The following is a 21,201-nucleotide window of genomic DNA, read 5'->3' on the forward strand; positions in this document are numbered from 1 at the left end:
ACCATCAAGTCAATGCCGACTTATAGTGGCCCCATAGGAAAGTGTAGAAAGAACTGAGACTCTTTACAAGGGTAGAAAGCCCCAAATTTCTCCAGTGAAGCAGCGCTGATAGCTGTGAACTACTGACCTTGAGGATTCTAGCCCGATACCTAAGACCACACCATTGGGGCTGCCATTTAACCTAGAGAGCACCTTTCCTAGGGAAAGCAAAATGAAGGCAAGGTAAATTGGGGGGTTTAAAAAATGAGAGCCATACATTCAGAATAGTTAAAGCAGTAGTGTTAGAAAGACTTGTTTTGATCCCAGGTTTCTGCACCAGAGAGAAAAGGAAAGACTGAAGCTTCTTCTTAAAGAAAAATGAAATGCCACACATGAAAGAACAAGGAGAAGAGATGGAGCAGGGTTGTGAAGATTACCATGGCCTGCTCTATAATACATTGTGATGACTTGATACCTTCAACGATAACTGTGCTCCTAAGACCCGAGATCCCACTGACTTTAATTTTGAAGTACCTAGTTGTTACGAAGACTGATAAGAATAAAAATAAGTTAATTTGAAATAGCCACAACTGAAGCAATTGAATTTTAGATACTGTTTTACCATCACTATTTCCATTGTTGTGGAGGGGGACAGGGAGGCATGATTGGGGTTCTTTAAACATCATACTAGGCTTGCTGGTTTTGCAAAGGGGGGAAGAAACCCTAGCACATCTAGCCCTCTTTCCGCCACAGATGCTGTCTCAGGAAGTGCTTAGGCAGCCACTGAGCTGAACCAGTGTCATCAAAGCATGATGCTTATGATTTCTTGATCATAGCTTTTAAATGGCTAGCATAGAGCCCATGTGAAAGCCATTGACACTATCCCAAGGGTTTTTGTATTTTTTTAGTCATGCGTGAGAGAAGAAATACGAATTGTTATCATTTGAAAGAAAGGGGGCGACCATATATTTTTCAAAAATAGGTTAATCATTAAGATTAAAGCAACTGGAATTAAAATAACGATGTCAGGGTCAACCCCAAAATAAGAACCAGGAAGTACAGGAAGTTTATTCCTGCAGTGAGTCTTATTGCAGGATGAATCTGATACCTTTCTGTAATGATTCCACAATTAATCCCATTCCAGGTTACTTCAATTACTTGCCTTACCCCTCATATTTTAGTGACAGTTCTCTGTCCTATAAGGTCTCTGAGTTGGAATAGACTCCACTGCAGTGGGTTCAGGAGCCCTGGTGGTTTTGCGTTGGGCTACAAAATGACCCGCTGCTCCAAGGGAGAAAGAGTCTCAGAAACTTACCGAGGCAATTCTACTCTGACCTGTGGGTCGCTCTGAGTCAGCATTGACTTAACAGTGAGTTGGGGGTGGTTATAGATCCATATGTTCATAGAGGACCATCCCAGTTCTCATAGGACTATTGAGAAGATTGAGTTAATGTTAAAATGCATAACACATAATTGACATTAAGCAGGTGGCAACCTTTGTTTACTATTTGCAGTTGTATATGCCTGGTTGAAGGCTTTTAATTGCCACATGCATTTTGAATCACATGTTTAAGATAAGCCTGCCCCAGGTAACTGCTAATACCATTGTATTTCAACTCATTGTGACCCATTAAGTGCAGAGTTTTCAAGACCTTTGAAAGTAGATTGCCAGGGTGGGTCCAACCTGCCAGCCTTGTGGCTGGAAGTCAAACACTAAACCACTAGCACCGCACAAGGACTTGTTTGTGTGATGCTGGAAACTGAAATGGACAGTACTGACCACTAAGACATGTCTCAAAGCACAAAGCCCTAAGAGGGGCAGAAGGCAAATTGTCTTCAAGCATGTTTGTACAGATCTGCTGACCCCAAAGTATCTTAATCTACTGAGAACAAGGACTTGCTGGTATGATACAGACCAATATAGGAGTTGCCTGTTCTGAGAAATAGCATGCTAAATGTGGACCAAAAGTCAAAGCCAGCTCAAAGGAGACGTAAGAGTGCCTAGCTAAGAAGTATACATCCAGAATGTGAAATAGCTTGGTGTCTACCATCTGTGTGCTATTCTGAGCCTACTATGTCGAAAGCTACTTGTTCTTGTGTTACTGATAAAGGAGGGAAAGGAAGAAGAGAATTCTGCTTTTGATTATGTAGAGATCCCTATTAAGCTATAATTTTACTCCATCCTAGTAGCATATTGGTTCGGAGTTGGGCTGCTAACTGCAAAGGTCGGCAGTTTGGGACTTCTGCTCTCCTAGTTAGTCTCAGAAACCCACAGGGCAGTTCTACCCTGTTGAATAGGGTCACTATGAGTCAGCATCAACTCCATTCCAAGGGATTTGGTTTTTGTTTGTTTACACTTGGATGATAGATTGGAAATGCAGGGACACTCGGACATGGCAAGAGTGGCTGTCTTCTGTCCCTAGAACTGTCTTTCCACTTTGCCAGCATGCTCTTTCCTAGGCTTCTCTTATTTGGGGGAGCATTTTGCTTCTAGCAATTAATGCTAATTCTAGCAAGCCCATCCCGAAACCCCCCTGGTTGTAAGGAGGGTAGTAATAGAAGTGCGCTTCATTTGTTGACTTCATTTTAGGCAGAAAGGAAGAGAGAAATGGTTCCCATCTCTGACTCTATTATCAGCTTCTCAGTGGTATTTGCAGAATTCACATGCTCTGGGCCCACTTCCAGAGGGGATCAGAAAATTCTCTTTGTATCCACTTACATAATTGTGATGTACAGACATGGTTTAGAAGCACTGACAAAAAAAAAAAAAGAAGAAGAAGAAGCACTGACTAAGAGGGGCTTGCTCTTTGGGAGATAGGATATAAAATGTGTTGCTCACATGCTCTGTCTAGTTTGTAAATCCTGGCCTTGGTAGGGAGGAAACTCATCTAGTCCCAGAGGAAGAATAGCCATATTCTAGATTTCCTCCCTCATCCCATCCGCCTTCTCTAGGTGGTGGGGTGGGATGTAGCAGTCTTCTACCCAGGCTGCCGTACCTCTGCCCATGTCCGGAGTCCTCAGTTAAAAGGAGCCTGTCCCACTACAGACATGGACTGTTTTTCTTCTGACCCAAACGCAACTCCTTGGGCTCCTACTTGCAGGGAAGTTTGGTTTTTAACCTTTTCATGTGCCATTGTCCCTGAGTAGTGTGATAAAGCTGTAAACTCTCTCAAATTAACATCTTAATATGCAAAGAAAAACAGTTATGTTGATGTACAATGATCAGAATAACGCGTACTAAAGCATTTCTTTACCAAAGCATGCACATGCGTCTGAGAACTGCAAAGTAGTGATAAATGCAAATAGTATTTTAGGATTGCTAAAAGCATACCCATGATGTAGTATGAAAACAGCACGTCTCTTTTGGAACACATGCTCCTATGGCTTCCTTCCAGCACTCAGGGGAAAACAGGGCGAACTTTCAGTTGAGGTTTGTGAAAATCAATGTGATTTTTCTTATCCAAACTCAGTGATCCCTGAAAATATGATGCACTTTGCATATTAAGTATATTATCTTACCCTCTTTCTATAGGTGCAAAACAACTGCTAAAGATCGTAGTTTTAAAAATATATCAAGTTACCTATTACACATTTCTAAAGCCCTCTTTTGACCCTAAAATGCATATTGTAATGATCTTTTTCTTCGTTTGACATAACCAATTTCAGTACCAGACCTTATGCAGAACATTTGCTAGGTACCTCTGCAGTGAGCCCCCAGGATGCTAATGGAACTGGTTTAATGTTGCAGGAATATAAGCGCAAGTTAGCCAGAGTTTCCCTGGTGCGCAAAGAACTCAGGTCCCGGATCCAGAGCCTGCCAGACTTATCTCGATTGCCGAATGTCACTGGAAGCCACATGCGCCTTCCTTTTGCGGGAGATATCTACAGCGAAGATTGATGGCCACACCTTCCCAGAGCATCGGGACTTTGCAAGAAGTGGAGACAGGTTAGAAGAATAGTCCTGTAGCGTTATTTTTGTATATTGTTGAGAGGGTGACACTAACAAAAGGAATGCGTAATTTATACAATTGTTTAAGATATTGGTTTGTTTACTATTTTATTGGTAAATTAACATGACTTAGTTTAAACAACATGATGATATCTGTGTATTAATAAGCTCCAAATAGTGATTATTTTCAAAGAATTTTTGTAAATTTTTTTGATCCAGGGCCTTGTGAGAAATTCTGTTTCTATTTCTTCATGTATTTTTGAATGTTTTTCCTTTGGTTTCTTCAGTATCTAATCACTGTGTACTATGTAATTTCTAAAGGAGAAGAATAATCAGGAATGAGTTCAGACTTTATTATGGTACAGTCAGGACTTGATTGCAGAAGGGACTAAATGTTCTAACTTAATCTTCACCCTTCTCCCCAACCAAAATATCAGTTTTGTGCCTCTCAATGCCTTTGATTCCTTATTCCCCAGAGGTCAGTAACGTACCACTAAACATGGATGTCAACTTGAGAGTCAGATCCAAGCAAGAACCTCTTTCTACAATAGAGATTCCATTGCAGCTACTAAAGTAGGAAAAAGCGTGTGCCATAAAGACGTCCTTGACTGAACTACTTAGAATTGTTTGGGTAGAGTAATATGGAAATGCTTTGGACATGTGCAACGTTCTGACATGCTACCCAAAGGACACCTTTGATTCTGGAACTGATGCCTGTTTGTCACTTCAGCCTCCTTTGAACATAAATGATCCCTTTAACATAAAGCTATCTATGGGATTTTAAAAAGCATAAAAGAACTATACTTTCATTATTCCCTTAGCCATGTAGCTTTAAAAACAGTTGTAATTTTTAGCTATAATAGCTCAAGATCACAATATTTCGTGATGCTCCTTACAGTAGCCTGGGACGTGGTTAATGTTTCCTTGAGGTTTTCGAATGCCTGTACATTTGGAAATGAAGCAATGCGACACTACAGGGTAAATCTGGTAAATTCTATATTTGTATATTCAGAATTACCAACACAAATGTACTTCACTTTTTATTTTTAACCCTGTGTATCAGAATAGTTGCATGCTCATGCTTTCTTTTTAAGGCACACCCCGCATAGTGGTGGATTTGTATCCAATAATGACTTAGTATAAATATTTTTTCAGTTATTGCTTCACATACTAGACATTTTTCTTTGTGTTGTAAGCAGATTCAAATTAGAATAGTCAATAAAATGTTTCATTTTAAAATCCCATAACCAATGATGTCTCACTGGTCTGAGTGGCTTCCTTCTGTTTCTTTCTCAGTATTAGAGGATGTAAGCTACCTTGTAAACAAATTTACATATGAGGAAACAGGCCAACACTGCTGCTACCAATTGGGCCTCTCCCCACAAATGCGTCACCTAGAAGCAGTCCCCAGCTAGAGACGTGGGCTCCAGTCTCAAGTATTTTACAGGTTCAGCTTATGGGTGACCTGGGGACACTTAACACCGGAAGCTCAACAGAGGATCAAGTCCACATCACCAGGAATGTGCTTAACTTGCATTGTTGGTTGACATTTACTTACCGTAGATTTGGTCTGGGCATTTGTGACATCACCCTAACAAAGCAAAGGGGTGCCATGGCCAGATTCACGCTCTGGGGTGTCTCAAGTTGGCTCTGCCTGTAGAAGGCCCCTCTGTCCCTAGGTGTAGGAAACCGAAGGGAAGGATTGAGCCTGGGAGGGTAACTTGCACAATTACAAACCCTTGGTAACCTGTTATACCAAGTAAGCAAAGTCGGTTAATATGCCAACTTATTTTCAGCATCTCAACATCTTATTTATGATCTGCTAAAGGGATTACTTATCCAATCAATATACCCCCCCCCCCAAAAAAAAAACTAGTTTGTAAAGTGTATACTCCTTAAGGGTTTATACTTCTGGGGAGATTTGAAATCTATCAGGAGTAGAAATATTTTCACTGTGTAAAACAGACCTCTGACATAGATACTGAATTTAATGCCATTATCTGCTCGAAATATTTATGATAAAAATGTATTATTTTTTAAAAAAGTGTGATGGGTTTTATAAGTGACAGTACTCAAGAACCTGAAACCCACCCTCATTCTCCTCATGTCCCTACCCCCCAGTCAGCCTTCCATAGACCCTCAACTGTGGCTTTCCTCAGTAACCATAGATACAAACAATGTGGTCTAGTTTAAAAGTCATGTTCTTAGCCTTATGATCATTCACATGGTCAGCCTTAGTGATAAATAGTCGTCATTTCTAAAAGGAAGATGAAGCCGTCTTATGAAACAGGATTAAATCATGAGCATTTTCTCTCCTGTGCACCTGAGGCAAATCATGCATCTCTGGATACAGCTTGACCTGGCCCTACCTGTCTCCAGACTTACAGCAAGGGTAAGTGGTATGAACAGGTACCCTCATGCTGCGCCCTACCAACCATGCCGAGAGCTTTGTGGAGTGCAGTCTGAGCAGACTCCAGGTGCTCCCTGCTCCTCCCATCACTACAGTCAGTAGAAGAAGCACAATCGGAAGTGCGGGAGGCTGAGAAGAGCCAGCCCAAGGCAGCTGCTTCAGTACAGCTTCTCACATTCACTCTGAACCAGGCCTAGCTGTAACAGATCCTTCAGAATTGGCAGTAGCTGGAAACTGGCATGGGTAGACTGATAGTGTGAAATTAAAAGAACAATATCTCTGTAGGGGAGCATTTCCTTGTTAAAGGATGGTCAGTGAGCTGGTTCTGTGAAATCTCTAGAAAGTACTACCCAGAGGTACAGTTGAATTCATGGAAAAGGTTAAAATGTTCCTTCTGAATTTTCCTTCACCCAGAATGTAGCATTATCTGAAATAGTGTCAAACCACTGAACTCTTGTGTATTCTATTAAGAAACAGCTCCTAAAGATACAGTATTGTTTCATCATCTTTGCACTATATCAAAGTTTTTTAAAGTGTAAACTAGTTCTTCTTTGTACAGAAAGGATACATTGTGTTAGGGATATATTTATGCAGCAGAGCATTTTCAGCTGAGGTAATCCCAGCTGCGTGTGTTCTGCAGTGGCAGTGCACACGAAACAGCCCTGTCTGTTACCCCCTTTCTTTGAATGTACTGATACAGTATACGATGTTCTTAATAAAGTTTTGTGTTTTTTTCGAAATGTGTAGGTTATTTTTGTGAATCTGATGGATTGGACACGGGGTGGAGAGGGGAAAGATCAATGGCTGGGAAGGAAGCAGAAGACTGGCAGTAATGAGCAAATCAGTAGAGAAACTGCTGAAGGGGGTTCCTTTTGCTGGGCTGGTGTCTCTAGCATGTGCAAGCATTGGTGTTATTAAAATCCTGATTTCTGGACACACACACACAAATGCAGTAGGTCTGCGCTAACACCTTTCTAACGAGTTGATACCACCAGGTTTAGGGGCCATGTTTTGACAAGTACTACTCTAGACTAATTTTGACATCCATGATTTGCTTCACAGTATAAAACACATTTAAGGAAATAAGGTAATTAAATAGGGATTTCATAGTTCTTCATATAGTCAGTTTCTTATGGATAGAGAACATGACCACGTCTTCTTTTGGACCCATTGCTCAGTAAAATATAACAACACACCTCAAACTCACTGCTATGGAGCTGATTCCAACTCACAGTGACCCTGTAGGACAGGGTGGAACTGCCCCTGTGGCTTTCGGAGACTAGCTCTTTACCGGAGGAGAAAGCCGCATCTTTCTCCATGAGGACGGCAGGTGCATTTGTACTGCTCACCTTGCCGTTAGCAGCTCCACATGGGACCCTCTGCCACCAGAGCTGCTTGCTGCTCAGGAATGCATATTCAATACTCGATTTCCTTTATCCTTCGATTTCTTTCCTGGAGGAGAAGTCCTCTTAGCATACCTTGAATTCAAAACAGAATTAGGGGGGGTGCTAGAACTTCACAGAACCCTTTAGGGCAGTGTTTGCCTAGCTTCTTTGATAAGCCTCATGCTTGCAAAAGGAGCACATCTGTTGAGTCAGTTTTCAGTCACCAGGCGATTCTTACCCTCTAGGAAAGCCCTTGGGTCATTGCCCATCCTTCTCCAATCCTTGTGGCGTTTGGTCATTTGGTCTTGTGGTTCCATCCCCAGCCCACCTTTACTCTCTCCACACTACCAGCTGTAACACGGGGTTAGTTAGCATCATCAAGGATTTTTGTTAAACAGATTCCTGAGTGCTGGAGCCAGAGATTCTGTTTTAGGTTATTTGGGATGGGCTCAGAAGTCTGTTTTAGAAAAGTGATGCAGATGTCTGGCTCTAAGTAATTCACGACTTACTCTTTAAAAAACAAAGTAAAATGCAAAGCAAATTATCTGTAATCTATAATACAGTAGTGATCTATAATTTGTAACATATTAATAGCTAATGTGAAAGAGGTTAAAAACACATTGCTACAGAGGTCCATGGATTCATTCCAAGCAGACTATGTCTAAGCATGTTGTTGTGATCAGCAGGTGATTTTTTTCCTCAATAATAAAATTATCTTAGTCTCACTAGAGTACCTTAAAAAAAAAAGATGCTTTTTCTGCTGAAGCGGTTACATCAGAGGCATGATCAAATGTTGGAAGGAGCAGAGACAACCTCACAAATGAATTCAATGCAGAGAGGTCAGCTCAAGGTTAGGGTGACTGTCTGGGGGCTTAAGGGGCCTACCTGATAGATCATCTCAAGGGACACACAATAATCTTCGAGGCTTATTAGGAAGAAGTTTTAAGAACATCAAAAACGATATTGAAGAGAAAATGGCCAGAAAAGTTGTGCCAAGGGTTGTATTATGGTTTTTTAAATCATAACAGTTCAAATGTTCGTTCTTCGATAGGAGCAAGGAGGATTTCATTGGGAAACCTTACCCTATCGACCTTCCAACGTTGATCTTACTCCTTCAGGTGTCTTTTTGCTTCCCAGACTCAGCATTGAAAAGGGTTATAGTTTGAGTGCCTGGAAGATGTCAAAGTTGCCACTTTGAAGTGGTGTAACTTAAAGTGCACAGAATTATTCAGGGAAGGATTAGAGAGATGGAAGCGGTGCTGACAATTGTCTAGGAGTTGAGCTGTCATGAGTCAGAATGGACTCTGAACTGAGTTTGAGTGAGGAAGATACATTGAGAAACATGAGCTTTGCATTTTGATATATTTGTTTAGTAAAAGCTTACGTGGTTTTACAGCAATGTTTTCTGTAGCATAGGGTTTGCTGTGCACCCATGACAGGTCTAACTGTTCACATATTATTTCAAATCTACATGTGGGGAAACAGAGACCAAGAGTACTGTGCGTAACTCAGAACAAGTCAAATGGCCCGACTGGGACTCAAACCTAGGCAATTGGCCCCTGAGTTTGTGCTCAGGAACCGCTTGTGGATGCTGCGACTTTTATCAATGCAATGTGCAAAGCCTCTTCTCACCAAGGCCACATGGCGCACGATGCCAGCTTTCAGGAAAATACCTGCATGCAGACATTCAAAAGCCACATCTTAGCTGAGTGAGCACTATTGAAGGATGAGAGCTTTGGGGGAAATTTTGCTGAATTATATATATTTTTCTTTTTCACACATCATACAATTTAATCACATTTAATTATATTAAGTTATCACCATGATCAATTTCAGAAAATTTTCTTATTATGCCCATTGTCAGCTCCCCATTGCTTCCCCCCCCCCCAACCTCTCCAGCCATATCCTTAGATCATTCTTAATCCAGTTATTATCTCTGTAGATTTACCTATCTTGGATTTCATATAAAACATAAATAAGAAGCAAACAACAAAAAAACAACTAGACAAAAGAGAAAAGCCTCACTCAAAAAAAAGCAGAAAATATTTAAAACTCAAATAATTTTAACATGGGTCAAAAGGAAGACAAGTGATAAGGTGTTCCAATTTAACCTGCATCTGTCATAATTGACTACAATGCAATGCTGTCCATATGAAAAGGCTATTCACATTCCTGGACTGTGGTTACAGGGGATTCACATAATCCTTGTGGGGACCCTGCCAAATGGGTTTTGGTCTTCCACTGTCATCCATAGCCTCCTGCCAACCTGGTGTTTGGAATTTAAGCTCTGATACTTTTCCCTCCTTCAGATTTGCATTTTATTTATAATCCTTGGATCCCACAGGCTAGTACTTTTTCCGTGTGAATGTAGGTGACACCTTACTTCAATGGGTGCTTGTTTTAAGACAAACCTTTAAGACCTCAGAGGATAGTCTTTCTGAAAGCTGGGCACCATTTGGTTTCTTCACCACACTTTAATATAACACCCATAGCTTCAGTGATCTCTTCATGGGGGTGAGCATCGAGCAAGATCCTGCCATAAGAACTCATTGTTTTTAGATTGGGGTTAGAATTGTGAGCCCAAAATCCATTCCTATATGTATGGCTTATACATATCTCTCTAGAGACATCATTATCATTTTATGATAATGTTTTAAACCACCCCCCTGAGGCATATGGTAAATCTATAGAGTGTCATGAATTAAGTCAATGGTATAGGATTTACAACACTGTTGCGATAAGGAAACTACGAGGATAGACTGGATTCAGACTGTAATACATGCAAGTTTCAGGTCTGTTTTTGACACCCATACTTTACCTCCCGTTGATGTCTTCTCATGTATGGGAAATCTCTAGAGGAAATGAAAACCAAAGCAGTTGTAATGTGCCTCTCTGGCAAGCCAAAAAATGCCATCTGCCTTATTTTCAACTAATATAAACCTCTTGCCCTTCACCGTGAGAAGTACCTCTATATTTTCTTAATTAATTTCTTTGCTAATGCACCTACCATAGTTCTCCCGAAAATAGCATGGAAGATGGGTGGAAATGCAGTCGAAGCATCACCTATGTTACCTGAAAAGGTTGGTGTATTTAATTAGCAGAGCCCTGGTGGCATAGTAGGTTAAGCACTGGCCTGCAAACCACAAGAGCAGCAGTTTGAAACCACCAACTGCTCGGAAGGAAAACAACAAGGCTTTCCACTCTGGGAAAGAGTTACAGTCTTAGAAACCCACATCAACAGGTCTATCTGGTCTAACCTGTTGTGTTAGTCTGGGTAGACTAGAGAAACAAATCTTATACACTCAGGTATATAAGAAAGAACTTTATATACAAGAGCAATTGAGTATTGAGAAAACATCCCAGTCCAGATCAAGTCCATAAGTGTGATATTAGCCCATATGTCCGATACCAATCTATAAAATGTCCTCTTCAGACTTAGGAAGCACATGCAACGGCACTGAATTCCGGAAGATCACAGGCCAGTGGGTGGGATCCAGTGGCATTGTAAGCATCTCAGCGCTGGCAAGGGTCTCCACGTTGCTTCTCTGGCTCCCAGGGCATGGGCTATATCAGTGTAGCACCATGTGACTTGTCAGTAGAGAGTCTCTCTGAGGGAGCAGAGAGAGTGTGTCTCCTGCCTCCAATGAGGGATACTTGAGAGTTCCTAGAATCCTCAGGAGAAGGCCCTGCCGACATAGAGGCCCCATTGGCTATCACCTGATTGACAGGATAAACCCCACCCCTTTTGTAACTATCACACCTTTAGGGTCCATATGAGTGAAAATTGACCCAACGGCAGTAAGTGATAATTATATCATCAGAGGTTAAGCCAGTTTAATTGCTAGATTTCATGTAATGCTGTCCCAAATTGTTTTATGATATAAAAGATAAAATCTAGATTTTGCTGTCTTTTTGATAGACTAATTGGAGAAACTAGAATGTGCAGGGAATTTTCAGATCAGACATGACATTGGAATTGCTGCCTTACAGAAAAGATACTGAATTGAGAATGCTAATTCATTTAAATGAAATTATTATACAGAGCCATTGTCTTATTCTGTTATATCTATAAAAATACAACTACCTGGGCATTATTTACTTTGTTCTATCATTTCATAAAGTTTTTTTTGTTCAGTTAAGAATATTTAACTTTGGGAAAAAAAGAATATTTATCTCTGCTTATGAAAATCCAAGCTGAATAAGAGAGGTTTTAAAAGATTCAAATTGTGCATTAATAGTATATGGCTGTTTACCAATATTAGTCTCTGTTACCGCCTTTTCCCAGGTCTTGATATTAAATCTTGAAGTGTTTTTATTAGTTGAGTGCCCACGATGCTAATTCTTTTTCAGATCTCTCTGTGTAATTCAGTTATCTGACCATAAGTTAGGCAATTATGCATTCGTTGTAGTTTTACATTCAAGCGACCGCATTGGAGCTGCAGTCTGCCTCACTGAGGGAAATTAAGCCTTGTTTTTTACTATTCTTTCAAGCCAGTGGTTGAATTCTTCAGAGCCATCCAGCTTCCTGTCCAGGTCCTTGTAGCTTGATCTAGCAGAGCTCTGTGGGCACCCTGTTTAGAGACAAATGTCATTGACGCTCATGCTACCATTGGGATCACCGGCCCTCCATGGTCTGTGCTGGACTGAGGAAGGAAACTGCAACTTCCTCTCATACCCATTGATAGCAGTTAGGGTCGCAGTAAGACTTTACATAAACAGCATACAGCTAATGCTGAGCTATGGAGCTCATTAGTGGACTGAAATACCACTTTCTCTTAACCAGCAGTTTTATACCTTTTAGTTTGTTTAAAAAGTCGTATTTAAACAAAAAAGTCTTGTTTTTTTAAAAGGATTTGTCTCTCTTCCAAAGTATGCCGCTTTGAAATAATAGTTAAGCAGAAAACATTTTTAAAGGCATAAAGTGCTTTTACTATGAATGTTGGAAAACAAACCTCTATCCATGTTGTTTAAATTTGTATAAAAATCCTTGTCGTTTTTGTTCAGGAGGTCAGATGAGAAGGACTTGGAGAGAATGAGGGGGAAATGTGTAACAGAACTCAAAATCATAGGAGACTAGGCTTATTGGTATGTAGTGACTGGTGGGACCCCCAAGATTCTGATTCTTAATCCCTCTCTCTGCCTGGAAATGAACTCACCTCCCTAAGAACACTCAACCATTTAAAATCAAAGGGCAGCATTTAACCCAAGGACAAAGTTCAGAGGGTGGAGAAAGGAGGAGGAATGGGGACAGGAGGCACAGGGATACATGGTGGTACGTGAGGGAAACATTGAGGGGTATGGTAGTCACTAATCTGGTGTCAATTTAAGGATTAAGGGTGTAGGAGTGGAGTCTAGGCTGTCAATCTTTCCAGATAGTCAATGAGACTTCTTTGTGGGCATTGCCTTCTCCTGAGAATTCTGGGAAATCTGGTACTTCCTTCTTGGAGGCAGAAGACACCTTTCTCTCTCTGCTACTCCCTAGGAGACATTGCAGAAGACAAGCCACATGGACACAAACAAACCTCAGAAGCCGAGAAGCCACAGAGAGATGAGAATCCTGCCAGAACTGGGATGCTTCCAGCGCCGCTGGACCCAAACACTTTCTACCCACTGGCTTGTGATCTTCCTGCATTTGGCTTCATTGCATGTGTTTTATGAGTCTGAAGAGAACTTTATTGATTGATATTGGGCATATGGGCTAATATCAGATTTATGGCCTTGGATTGGACTGGGCTGGGATGTTTTCTCAATGTTCAATTACTCTTGTATATAAATCTCTTTCTTATATGCATATGTCTGCCCATGGATTTATTTCTCTAGTTTACCCAGAGTAACACAAGGGGGATGGAACAAAATGTATACAAATTGAATATAAAACTGAAAATCTGCTCTGAAAATCTTCACCTAATCCACAATTTAAAAAAAATTTCTTTTAATCCTTGGAGTTTTACAATGCAACAGTTGCTAGTTCTGATACCTCAGGGCAATAGGTATGTAATTTTATTTTCAGATGTTATTTAATCATAGTCACACTTTAGATAAAATATCACAAGATACAGCTTTGACAGCTACTAATAGCTATTCTAATGAGGTTCTGTCATTTTAGAATTCTAAATCGTTAACTTTTATTCCGAAATGCTTGTGCCATTATTAAATGTCATTTGGTTAAATTTTTTCTCTTTTGATTTTATATTTGAACTTTGGTTTTTATCTTTGTTATCAGATTACATAGTGTGTTAGTTCAAGTAGGCTAGAGAAACAAATCCATAGACACTAATGTATGCATATGAAAGAGCTTTATATAAAAAAGTAATTGAATATTAAGAAAACATCCAGTCCAGTCCAAGTCTATAAGTCCAATATTAGCCCATATATCCGATACTAGATGTAGATTCCTCTTCAGACTCACACAGTCATGCGACGATGCCAAATGCAGGAATATTATGGTCCAGTAGGTGGAAACTCTTGTTGATCCAGTGGTGGTGGAAACGGCTCAGCCCTGGTGTGAGTCTCCACGAGGTTCCTCCAGCTCCAGGGCTCAGGCTCCTTCAGCTTGGCTCCTTGTAGCTTTTCAATAGAAATGTCTTGCAGGAAGAGAGTGTGTCTAGCCTCCAGTGAGCTATTTACCTCCTTTCAGCCTCCAAAATGAGGTCATCAAGCTGCAACCTGATTGACAGACTAGACTCCGCCCCTTCACAAGTTGACAGATTATGTAACGGCCACACATGGATTCAGATAGCATTCTGTAAGCACACATTATTAACGTCTTTGTACTGTTCTAGAAATCTTGGTTATTAAATTAGTTTTAGAATAAATAGAGATGTTTGTGTGAGACTTAATGAAATTGTAATTTGTATTTTAATTCCTCTAGGAATGCTTCAGCTCAGTTCTCTACAGGATACAATTTAAAAATGCATTCCATAATTGTTTACAGGTAGTTTCCCAAGAATATCCCATCCAAAACCTCATCCTTAACTTTTCAGGATTTCATGAACCTAGTCTTTCAGCAGTCTAATTAGTAGGGACACCTGGCATCCAAATAAATGCTTCATATCCACTTGCTACAGCAAATGTAGTTTAAAGGTTGTTCAGTGGCTGTTTTGAGCTTTTATATGTGGTGGGCATATATCTGAGGGCGGGAGAGAATGGAAAGGTAACAGAACGCAGATGTAATATGGGAGACAGATCCTGACAGCATTATAATGTTCTGAGTTCCATAACAGTGGCTTTTAAAATGTCACAGATCTCTGCGGAAAGAGTGGTCACTGCCCCTGGGAATAACTGCAGAGAGTTTCTTAGAAAAGATGAATTACATTTGAACTCATCCAGGAAGGTTCATCGAACATGGGTTCCAAAACAAACAAACAAAAACCGTATATAGATAACATTACGTTCTTTACCTCTGATTCAGCAACACTGATGAGTTGACTGAGCACTAAACTGAGATCGTACATATAAACACACTTTTTGGTAAGTATTAGGCACCAGAATAAGAGCTTCTACTGCTCTTGGCTGTTTGAAGTCTGAAGGCGTGAACTCTTGCTCCTGCTGAGCAATGTGGCTGAGCTGAGAGAAGGCCTGGCAGGTGAGAAGGGGACACTTCAAAGAGCAATGTATTTGCCACAGTGCAGCGCATGCCCTGGCTTTCTTTAAAAACAAACTAAAAAGCTATTTCCCCCTTAGTGGCTAAGTAATAGAACCTATTATTCTGTTGATGCTGTAGAAAATGTGTGGTGGCTAGAACATCGTGGTTTCCTGCAGACTTCGTTGAATTATTTAATCTGGCTCTGCTAGCCTTGGGCTCTGTAATTCCCACCCAATGACCTTTTAGTAGGGTCTGGGTAAACAGGTGGGGGAGGTCCTGATAGGGTTCTCTTGTGAGTGCTTGCTAAAGGGATTCATTGTGAGTGCCTCCTGCTGGGTATAAAATGGGCAATCTCAGCAGCAGGAGGGGGCTTCGTGCAGTCCTGCGCTGGGAAACTCTTTGATCCAGAAGATAGCTGTGACTTCAGAAGTGTGACAGGAGCAGCAGCAGAACCAGGAATCAGACAGGAGATCGCGTGGTGGACTTCCGGGCCCACAGAGCAAGTACAGCCCGGTGCTTTGGGCCAGGAGGCTGGCTAGTGCAGTGAGGTGCCTCTGGACATTTAATTCGGGGACCTGGATGTGCTGAATGCCTCCAGGTTGTGGTGTACAGCCAAGTGGCATGCTTTTCAGACATTCATTAGCTAACCTGTCCTGACCGAATAGATGTATCCTGAGCATTTCTCACCTGGCTTGTAACTTGTCCACTTCCGTAACAGACTCCATAGCATGAGCACTGTCTGTGAGTTCTGTCTGGCCCTGCAATAAATTACAGAACCACGCTGAGACAGTAGAGTGCTGTGGCGGACAGAGCAGTTTATTAAAACCTGACGCAAGGCCTGAAATCTCTTGTGAGAGTTAAGAGTAGTTGTTGTTAGGTGCCGTTGAGTCAGTTCGGACCCACAGCGACCGCGTGTACAGCAGTATAAAAACATGCCCGGTCCTGTGCCATCCTCACAATTGTTCTTATGTCTGAGCCCGTCCCTGCAAGCTCTGTGTCAATCCATCTTGTTAGGAGTATGGGCCAGTAAAACAATGACCCTAGCGGAAGGAAATGCAATGTAACATGCAGTCTGGTTTATTTCACTATTTTGACGCTGTGAGTGGCATTGACTGTGAGTGGGATTGACCGTGGAGCTGACTACCCTGCCTGTCTTAACTTCAGACTTGTCTTAACTTTAGCTGCCCTAACGTTAGTCATGGGCCACATACCAGGAACTCTCTCTCCTTGGGGCTAGAACCACTAGATCTAGTCTTGTGGCCACCCACATCCTTTGAGGAATGCCATTTCTGACTGGATAGTCTCTGAGGCAACCGTCAAAACTACCTCATCTGCATCCCTCCGCCAGCTTTTTTCTTTCCTGGAAGCCTGAATGAGGGTTCTGCTTACAGGGAAAGGGTTGGCTTGAGGACTGACTAGCTGGAATGTGCTGCCATCCTGCTTTAATTGGAGTGCGTAGCTCCCCCGATCACAGATCAGAGGAAGGAAAGAGTTGCCTTTCCGACTAGGACTCATGGCTCTCCCTTGTGTGTCGAAGAAAGAATGCGATCAGGAAGTTTTCAGTGGCTGACTTCTCAGACATGGATCACCAAGGTTGTCTTCTGAGGAGCCAGCCTTCCAGTTAGAAGGCACGCCCACCCCTGGGTAAAATGAAATCTGACTATCCTGAGTGCTTTCTTCCCTTGTGTGAACGTTCTGTGGATTTCAAGGAAGTGCCCAGGGAGAATATTTGCATACTTCACATATAAATTACTGTAGCTAGAAAATTGATGAATTGTTAAAAATATAATTAGTATGCCAGGGATGTTGTAGGTGAACTGTTCTAACATGCTACCCGTTAGTCCAAAAGTCCAGGTCAGAATTTTTTAAAAATAATTTTATTGGGGGCTCTTACAACTCTTGTTACAATCCATACATCAATTGTATCCAACATATCCGTATATATATTCCATATTTCTTTTCTAGACATTTACTTTCCATTGAACCCCTGGGATTGGCTCCTCTTTTTTTCCCTCCCTCCCCCCCTGTCCCCCACACCTTGTGGCCCCTTGATAGATTGTAGATCATTAATTATTTTCAAATCTCACACTGACCGCTGTCTCCCTTCCCCTCTGGTTTCTGTTCTTCCCCCTGGATGGGGGTGTGTGGTTATGTGCCATTCATTGTGATCAGTGACCCCTCCCTCTCTACCTCTCCTCCCCACTTCCCCCTACCCTTTTGGTATCTCTGTTTCCATTACTCTTTCTGAGTTCCATGTGTTGTGAGTTTTATCTCTTGGCTATACCTATGTGCATACTTCCCTCTAGTCTAGATTGGGAGGCGGCACTGAGATCGTGATAGCAGGGGGTGAGGAGGTCTCAAGGGATTAGAGGTATATTGGTTGACCCATTAGTGCTCTACTGCACCCTGTTTGACTCAACCCCTCCCTGCAACCCCTCTGTGGGAGCATGTTCCATTGTCCAGAGATGGGTTTTGGATCTCCACTCCAACACCCCTCCATTCTCACCAGTGCATTTTTGTTTGCTTACTGTTCGTTGTGAGTCTTCTGACACCCATTGCCCAGTCTCAATGACACCACATGATTGCACCAGCTGGTGTGCATCTTCCATGTGGGCTTGTTGTTTCACTGTTGGATGTAGAATTTTTTTATGGGCAATTTGTTAAATTTATTTCAAGGTTTTGCTCTCTGGTTTATTAAATAGTTTTACTGAAAAATATGAAATGCTTCACGAATTTGCATGTCTTCTTTGTGCAATGACCATGCTGATCTTCTCTGTATCCTTCCAATTTAGTGTATATGCCCCTGAAGCAAGCATGGTTTTGCTCTTTTAAAGACCACGTATCAGTTCTTTATCTGAGACATGTGAGTAAGCAGTCCTCACAAGGCCCCATGGCCTTATGGGTAGGACTATGGAAAAGGATTAAGATCAGTGAGGGAATAAATAACCTTGGGGATAATTACTGCTCCTCCTGGGCCACCAGGGCCATGTGGACCACCTCTGCCTGGGGTGGAGGCAGAAGAGTCTTGGATAAGGGTCAGACTGGTGAAGCCCTGGGATGTTTTGACAGGGAGGGGCCCCGCCTACTCACGGAGCCAACACTTACATCCGTGCTTTCCTTTATCCCAAAACTGGACTTCCGGGCCCAGAGAATGACTTGGACCCCCATGATGGCCGAGAAGGTGGTCTTCCCAGGTGGGGCTCCCTGGGTCACAAACAAGTTAATGTGCAGTCTCATAGTCAATCAGTTGGAGCCACTGGCTCGGCATACCCTGCTTACCAAGGCTTCCAAGTCAGGTCCTGAGCTGCTAGAATGATCAAGGAAGTCGGGGGCTTGGAGGGCCTGGAGCCAGGTGCAGATGGCCGCTAGAGGCCAGGGGCTCACTTGGGGACCCTCTTCAGGCAGTCTATAGGCTCAGACGAGTACCAGGGCCACCCAGCACATGACTCCACTCCAGGGGACTGACATTGATCATCACCAGGATATCCTCTTGCTGGAAAGCACCCGGTGCAAACGGAAGAGAATTTCTCCTAGCCGCATCTTGTTGAAGTTACACTGTGCCAGGTCGAATGGCTGCCTGATGCTCTGGGGACATCTCTGTACCCCTCGCTCTACATTCAGCTGAGCCACAAACCCCACAGCACCGGAAAGAGTTTGGGTCTGCAGTTACTCCAGATGGTAACAAAACAGGCCCAGCTCCATCCGCTGTCTCCAGGCAGAGCAAATGGCAGAGTCGAAACAAGACAGTAGCAGAGACCCCCGCGGGCCAGATGCATGCGGGGGCCATTGCAGCCCGCCAGCCAGGAGTTCCTCTTGCGCAAAGTCAGGAATGCCTGTCCTGCGCAGTCCTCCCTGTTAGGTGTTAGCAAATAGGAAGCTCCATTTGGACCGTGCAGAGTAACCACGAGGCTGACCTAGACGGCCAGGTAAGACTTCAGAAGGTGGCACTACCTTGTTGGAGGGGCTTCAGTCTAAGTTGGAATTCCAGCCGCTTTGTGGGTCCAGAAATGTACAAGGCTGTTCTAAGGTTCGACTGGATGCTTGGCATCCAGTGTGCCCTCTGTCAGCGACGCGAAGTTATGACTCCTGGAAGTGGTGGCAACACGCGCCGAGTCCTGAGTGCTAAATCCTGAAAATCCTTCGCTAGACAGAAGGGCAGCTGACCCGCTCCAGCCACTCAGCGATCTCCAGGGCGTGGGGGCACCCTGGCTCCAAGGTCCTGCCAGATGCCACCTTCTCGGACCCACCGCCGCTACCTGCAGCAAGTGTGCCAGACGAATGGCGCTACTTCCTTCTCGGATGCTAGGGGCCATAGCCAGGTCGCGACGCCCTGGACACATGCGCAGCGCGGCCCGGCCCGCCCAGTCCACCCCAGAGGCCCAAGTCAGAATTGCCATGCTGCTACTCCCCTGCTCCCTTATACTCCATTCTCAGGACGCGTGATGAAGCGCCAGCCGAAGGTGGAGTTGGTTTTATGGACTCTGGAATGGCGAGTGCTACTGTGTTTGCTTGTGGTACACCTTTTAACCTCATCCTTTTTCCCTTGCCAAACAGGGACCTGCGCTATTTGAGTTTTACATGTAGACTTTTAATTCATATGAATATATTGTTGTGGAAAACAAAGATTTCTCCCAAGTTGTCTCCCCAAAATACATGCCAAATTTAGCTGCTTGCTACACGTGGCAGATGTCTATACACTTGGAGGTCAACAGAAGTAGGTCAGGGGTTATTCTCCCTAAGCTGGGTTATCAGCCATTTAGAGCAAGCAGTCACCACTGCTTATCCCACAAGTAGGGCCCACTCCCTTCTGATAAAGATAGTAGTTGACTATTTCCTTGTAGGAGACCCCAGAGAGGTCAAGCCCACCCAAGGGTGAACAAGGTTAGGCTACCTTCATGAATCTAGGGTCCGCCCATCTTGTCACATGTATGCCTCTAGTTCCTCCCCTTGCTATGTGCACACCCCTAGCTCATCCCCTTCCTATTACACCTATGCCCATTGTACAGCCCCTTCCTATTGCTTGTATCCGATTGCACTGCCCCTTCCTGTGACGTTTGGCTGCCTGTAATCACGCCCCCCCCCAAAGTAGATATAACCCTTGGTTAGCAATAAACGAGGTGTTTGCCTCCTACTGGGTCTCCGCCCCACCTCGTCTAGGCCCACACTGTGCGCTGACCTGGCTGGTAATATCATGGCTATCCAGGAGGTGAGCATGCTACCATGAAATGTGTCTGACTCCATTATTTCAATTTCTCTTCTATCTCTCATGCTCTCTGAGGTAGCTAGTTTATTGTGCCAACCTGGCCGATAAACACGGGGTTAATTGAAGGGCAGAGAGATAAATGGCTCCGTGAACCTCACCTTCCTAGTTCTCGGGTCTCTTGCTTTCTGATGGTCCAACCAGGGTGCAGCTGCCTTAGCCAGTTCCCTGCTTCAGCTGACAAGGCTCCCTTCCTGCAAGACATCCCTGAGGAGAAGCCCCATGGACCTACCCCGATGCAGCCCTGGGTGCTGGAGCAGCCGTGTAGAAACCCTTGCTAATGCTGAGATGCTTACACGTTCACTGACTCGGCTTTCCTCCTGCAGTCGGCATCATTACATCTGTTTTGTGAAATGGAGGTGGACTTTGTGAATTGTTGTTGGACATACGGGTTAATGTTGGACTTGTGGGTTTGGGCAGCACTGGGTTGGGATGTTTTCTTGATGCACACTTAACTTTTATATAAAACTCTTATACGTGAGTTTGTGGATTTGTTTCTCTAACACTCTATGACTTTATTATAATCTTTATATGTTTCTCATCCATACAATTACGCTTATCGAACCCACGATTAGTTGTGGGGGGCTGGCATTTTCCCCATATATTGTACTGTAATTGAGGTAATATTTAGTT

At 43.0% G+C, this 21,201-nt stretch overlaps 1 protein-coding gene, 1 non-coding gene and 1 pseudogene across 4 annotated transcripts in view; 1 reads left to right on the plus strand and 2 right to left on the minus strand.

The window, feature by feature from the left end:
* RPRD1A (regulation of nuclear pre-mRNA domain containing 1A) overlaps positions 1-7,078 on the plus strand; it is a 54,370-nt gene extending 47,292 nt beyond the window's left edge. Inside the window, exons 7-8 of one of the 3 annotated variants that reach the window (XM_075532509.1) lie at positions 3,728-3,925; positions 4,405-7,078. In XM_075532509.1, the coding sequence (XP_075388624.1) occupies positions 3,728-3,877 (150 nt within the window). In that variant the 3' untranslated portion in view covers positions 3,878-3,925; positions 4,405-7,078. Of the gene's footprint in view, positions 1-3,727 lie in introns of all 3 variants that reach the window. The other 2 variants (XM_075532510.1, XM_075532508.1) reach the window with 2 other exon arrangements.
* A 10,940-nt stretch (positions 7,079-18,018) lies between these two features.
* LOC142428355 (U6 spliceosomal RNA) lies at positions 18,019-18,124 on the minus strand. The gene has a single exon (XR_012780275.1). It is a non-coding gene; the product is annotated as a U6 spliceosomal RNA (small nuclear RNA).
* A 142-nt stretch (positions 18,125-18,266) lies between these two features.
* LOC142428117 (GDP-D-glucose phosphorylase 1-like) lies at positions 18,267-19,705 on the minus strand (annotated as a pseudogene).
* Between the last annotated feature and the right edge of the window lie 1,496 nt (positions 19,706-21,201).

The sequence above is a fragment of the Tenrec ecaudatus genome, chromosome 15 (genome assembly GCF_050624435.1).
Source record: "Tenrec ecaudatus isolate mTenEca1 chromosome 15, mTenEca1.hap1, whole genome shotgun sequence".
Lineage (NCBI taxonomy): Eukaryota > Metazoa > Chordata > Mammalia > Afrosoricida > Tenrecidae > Tenrec > Tenrec ecaudatus.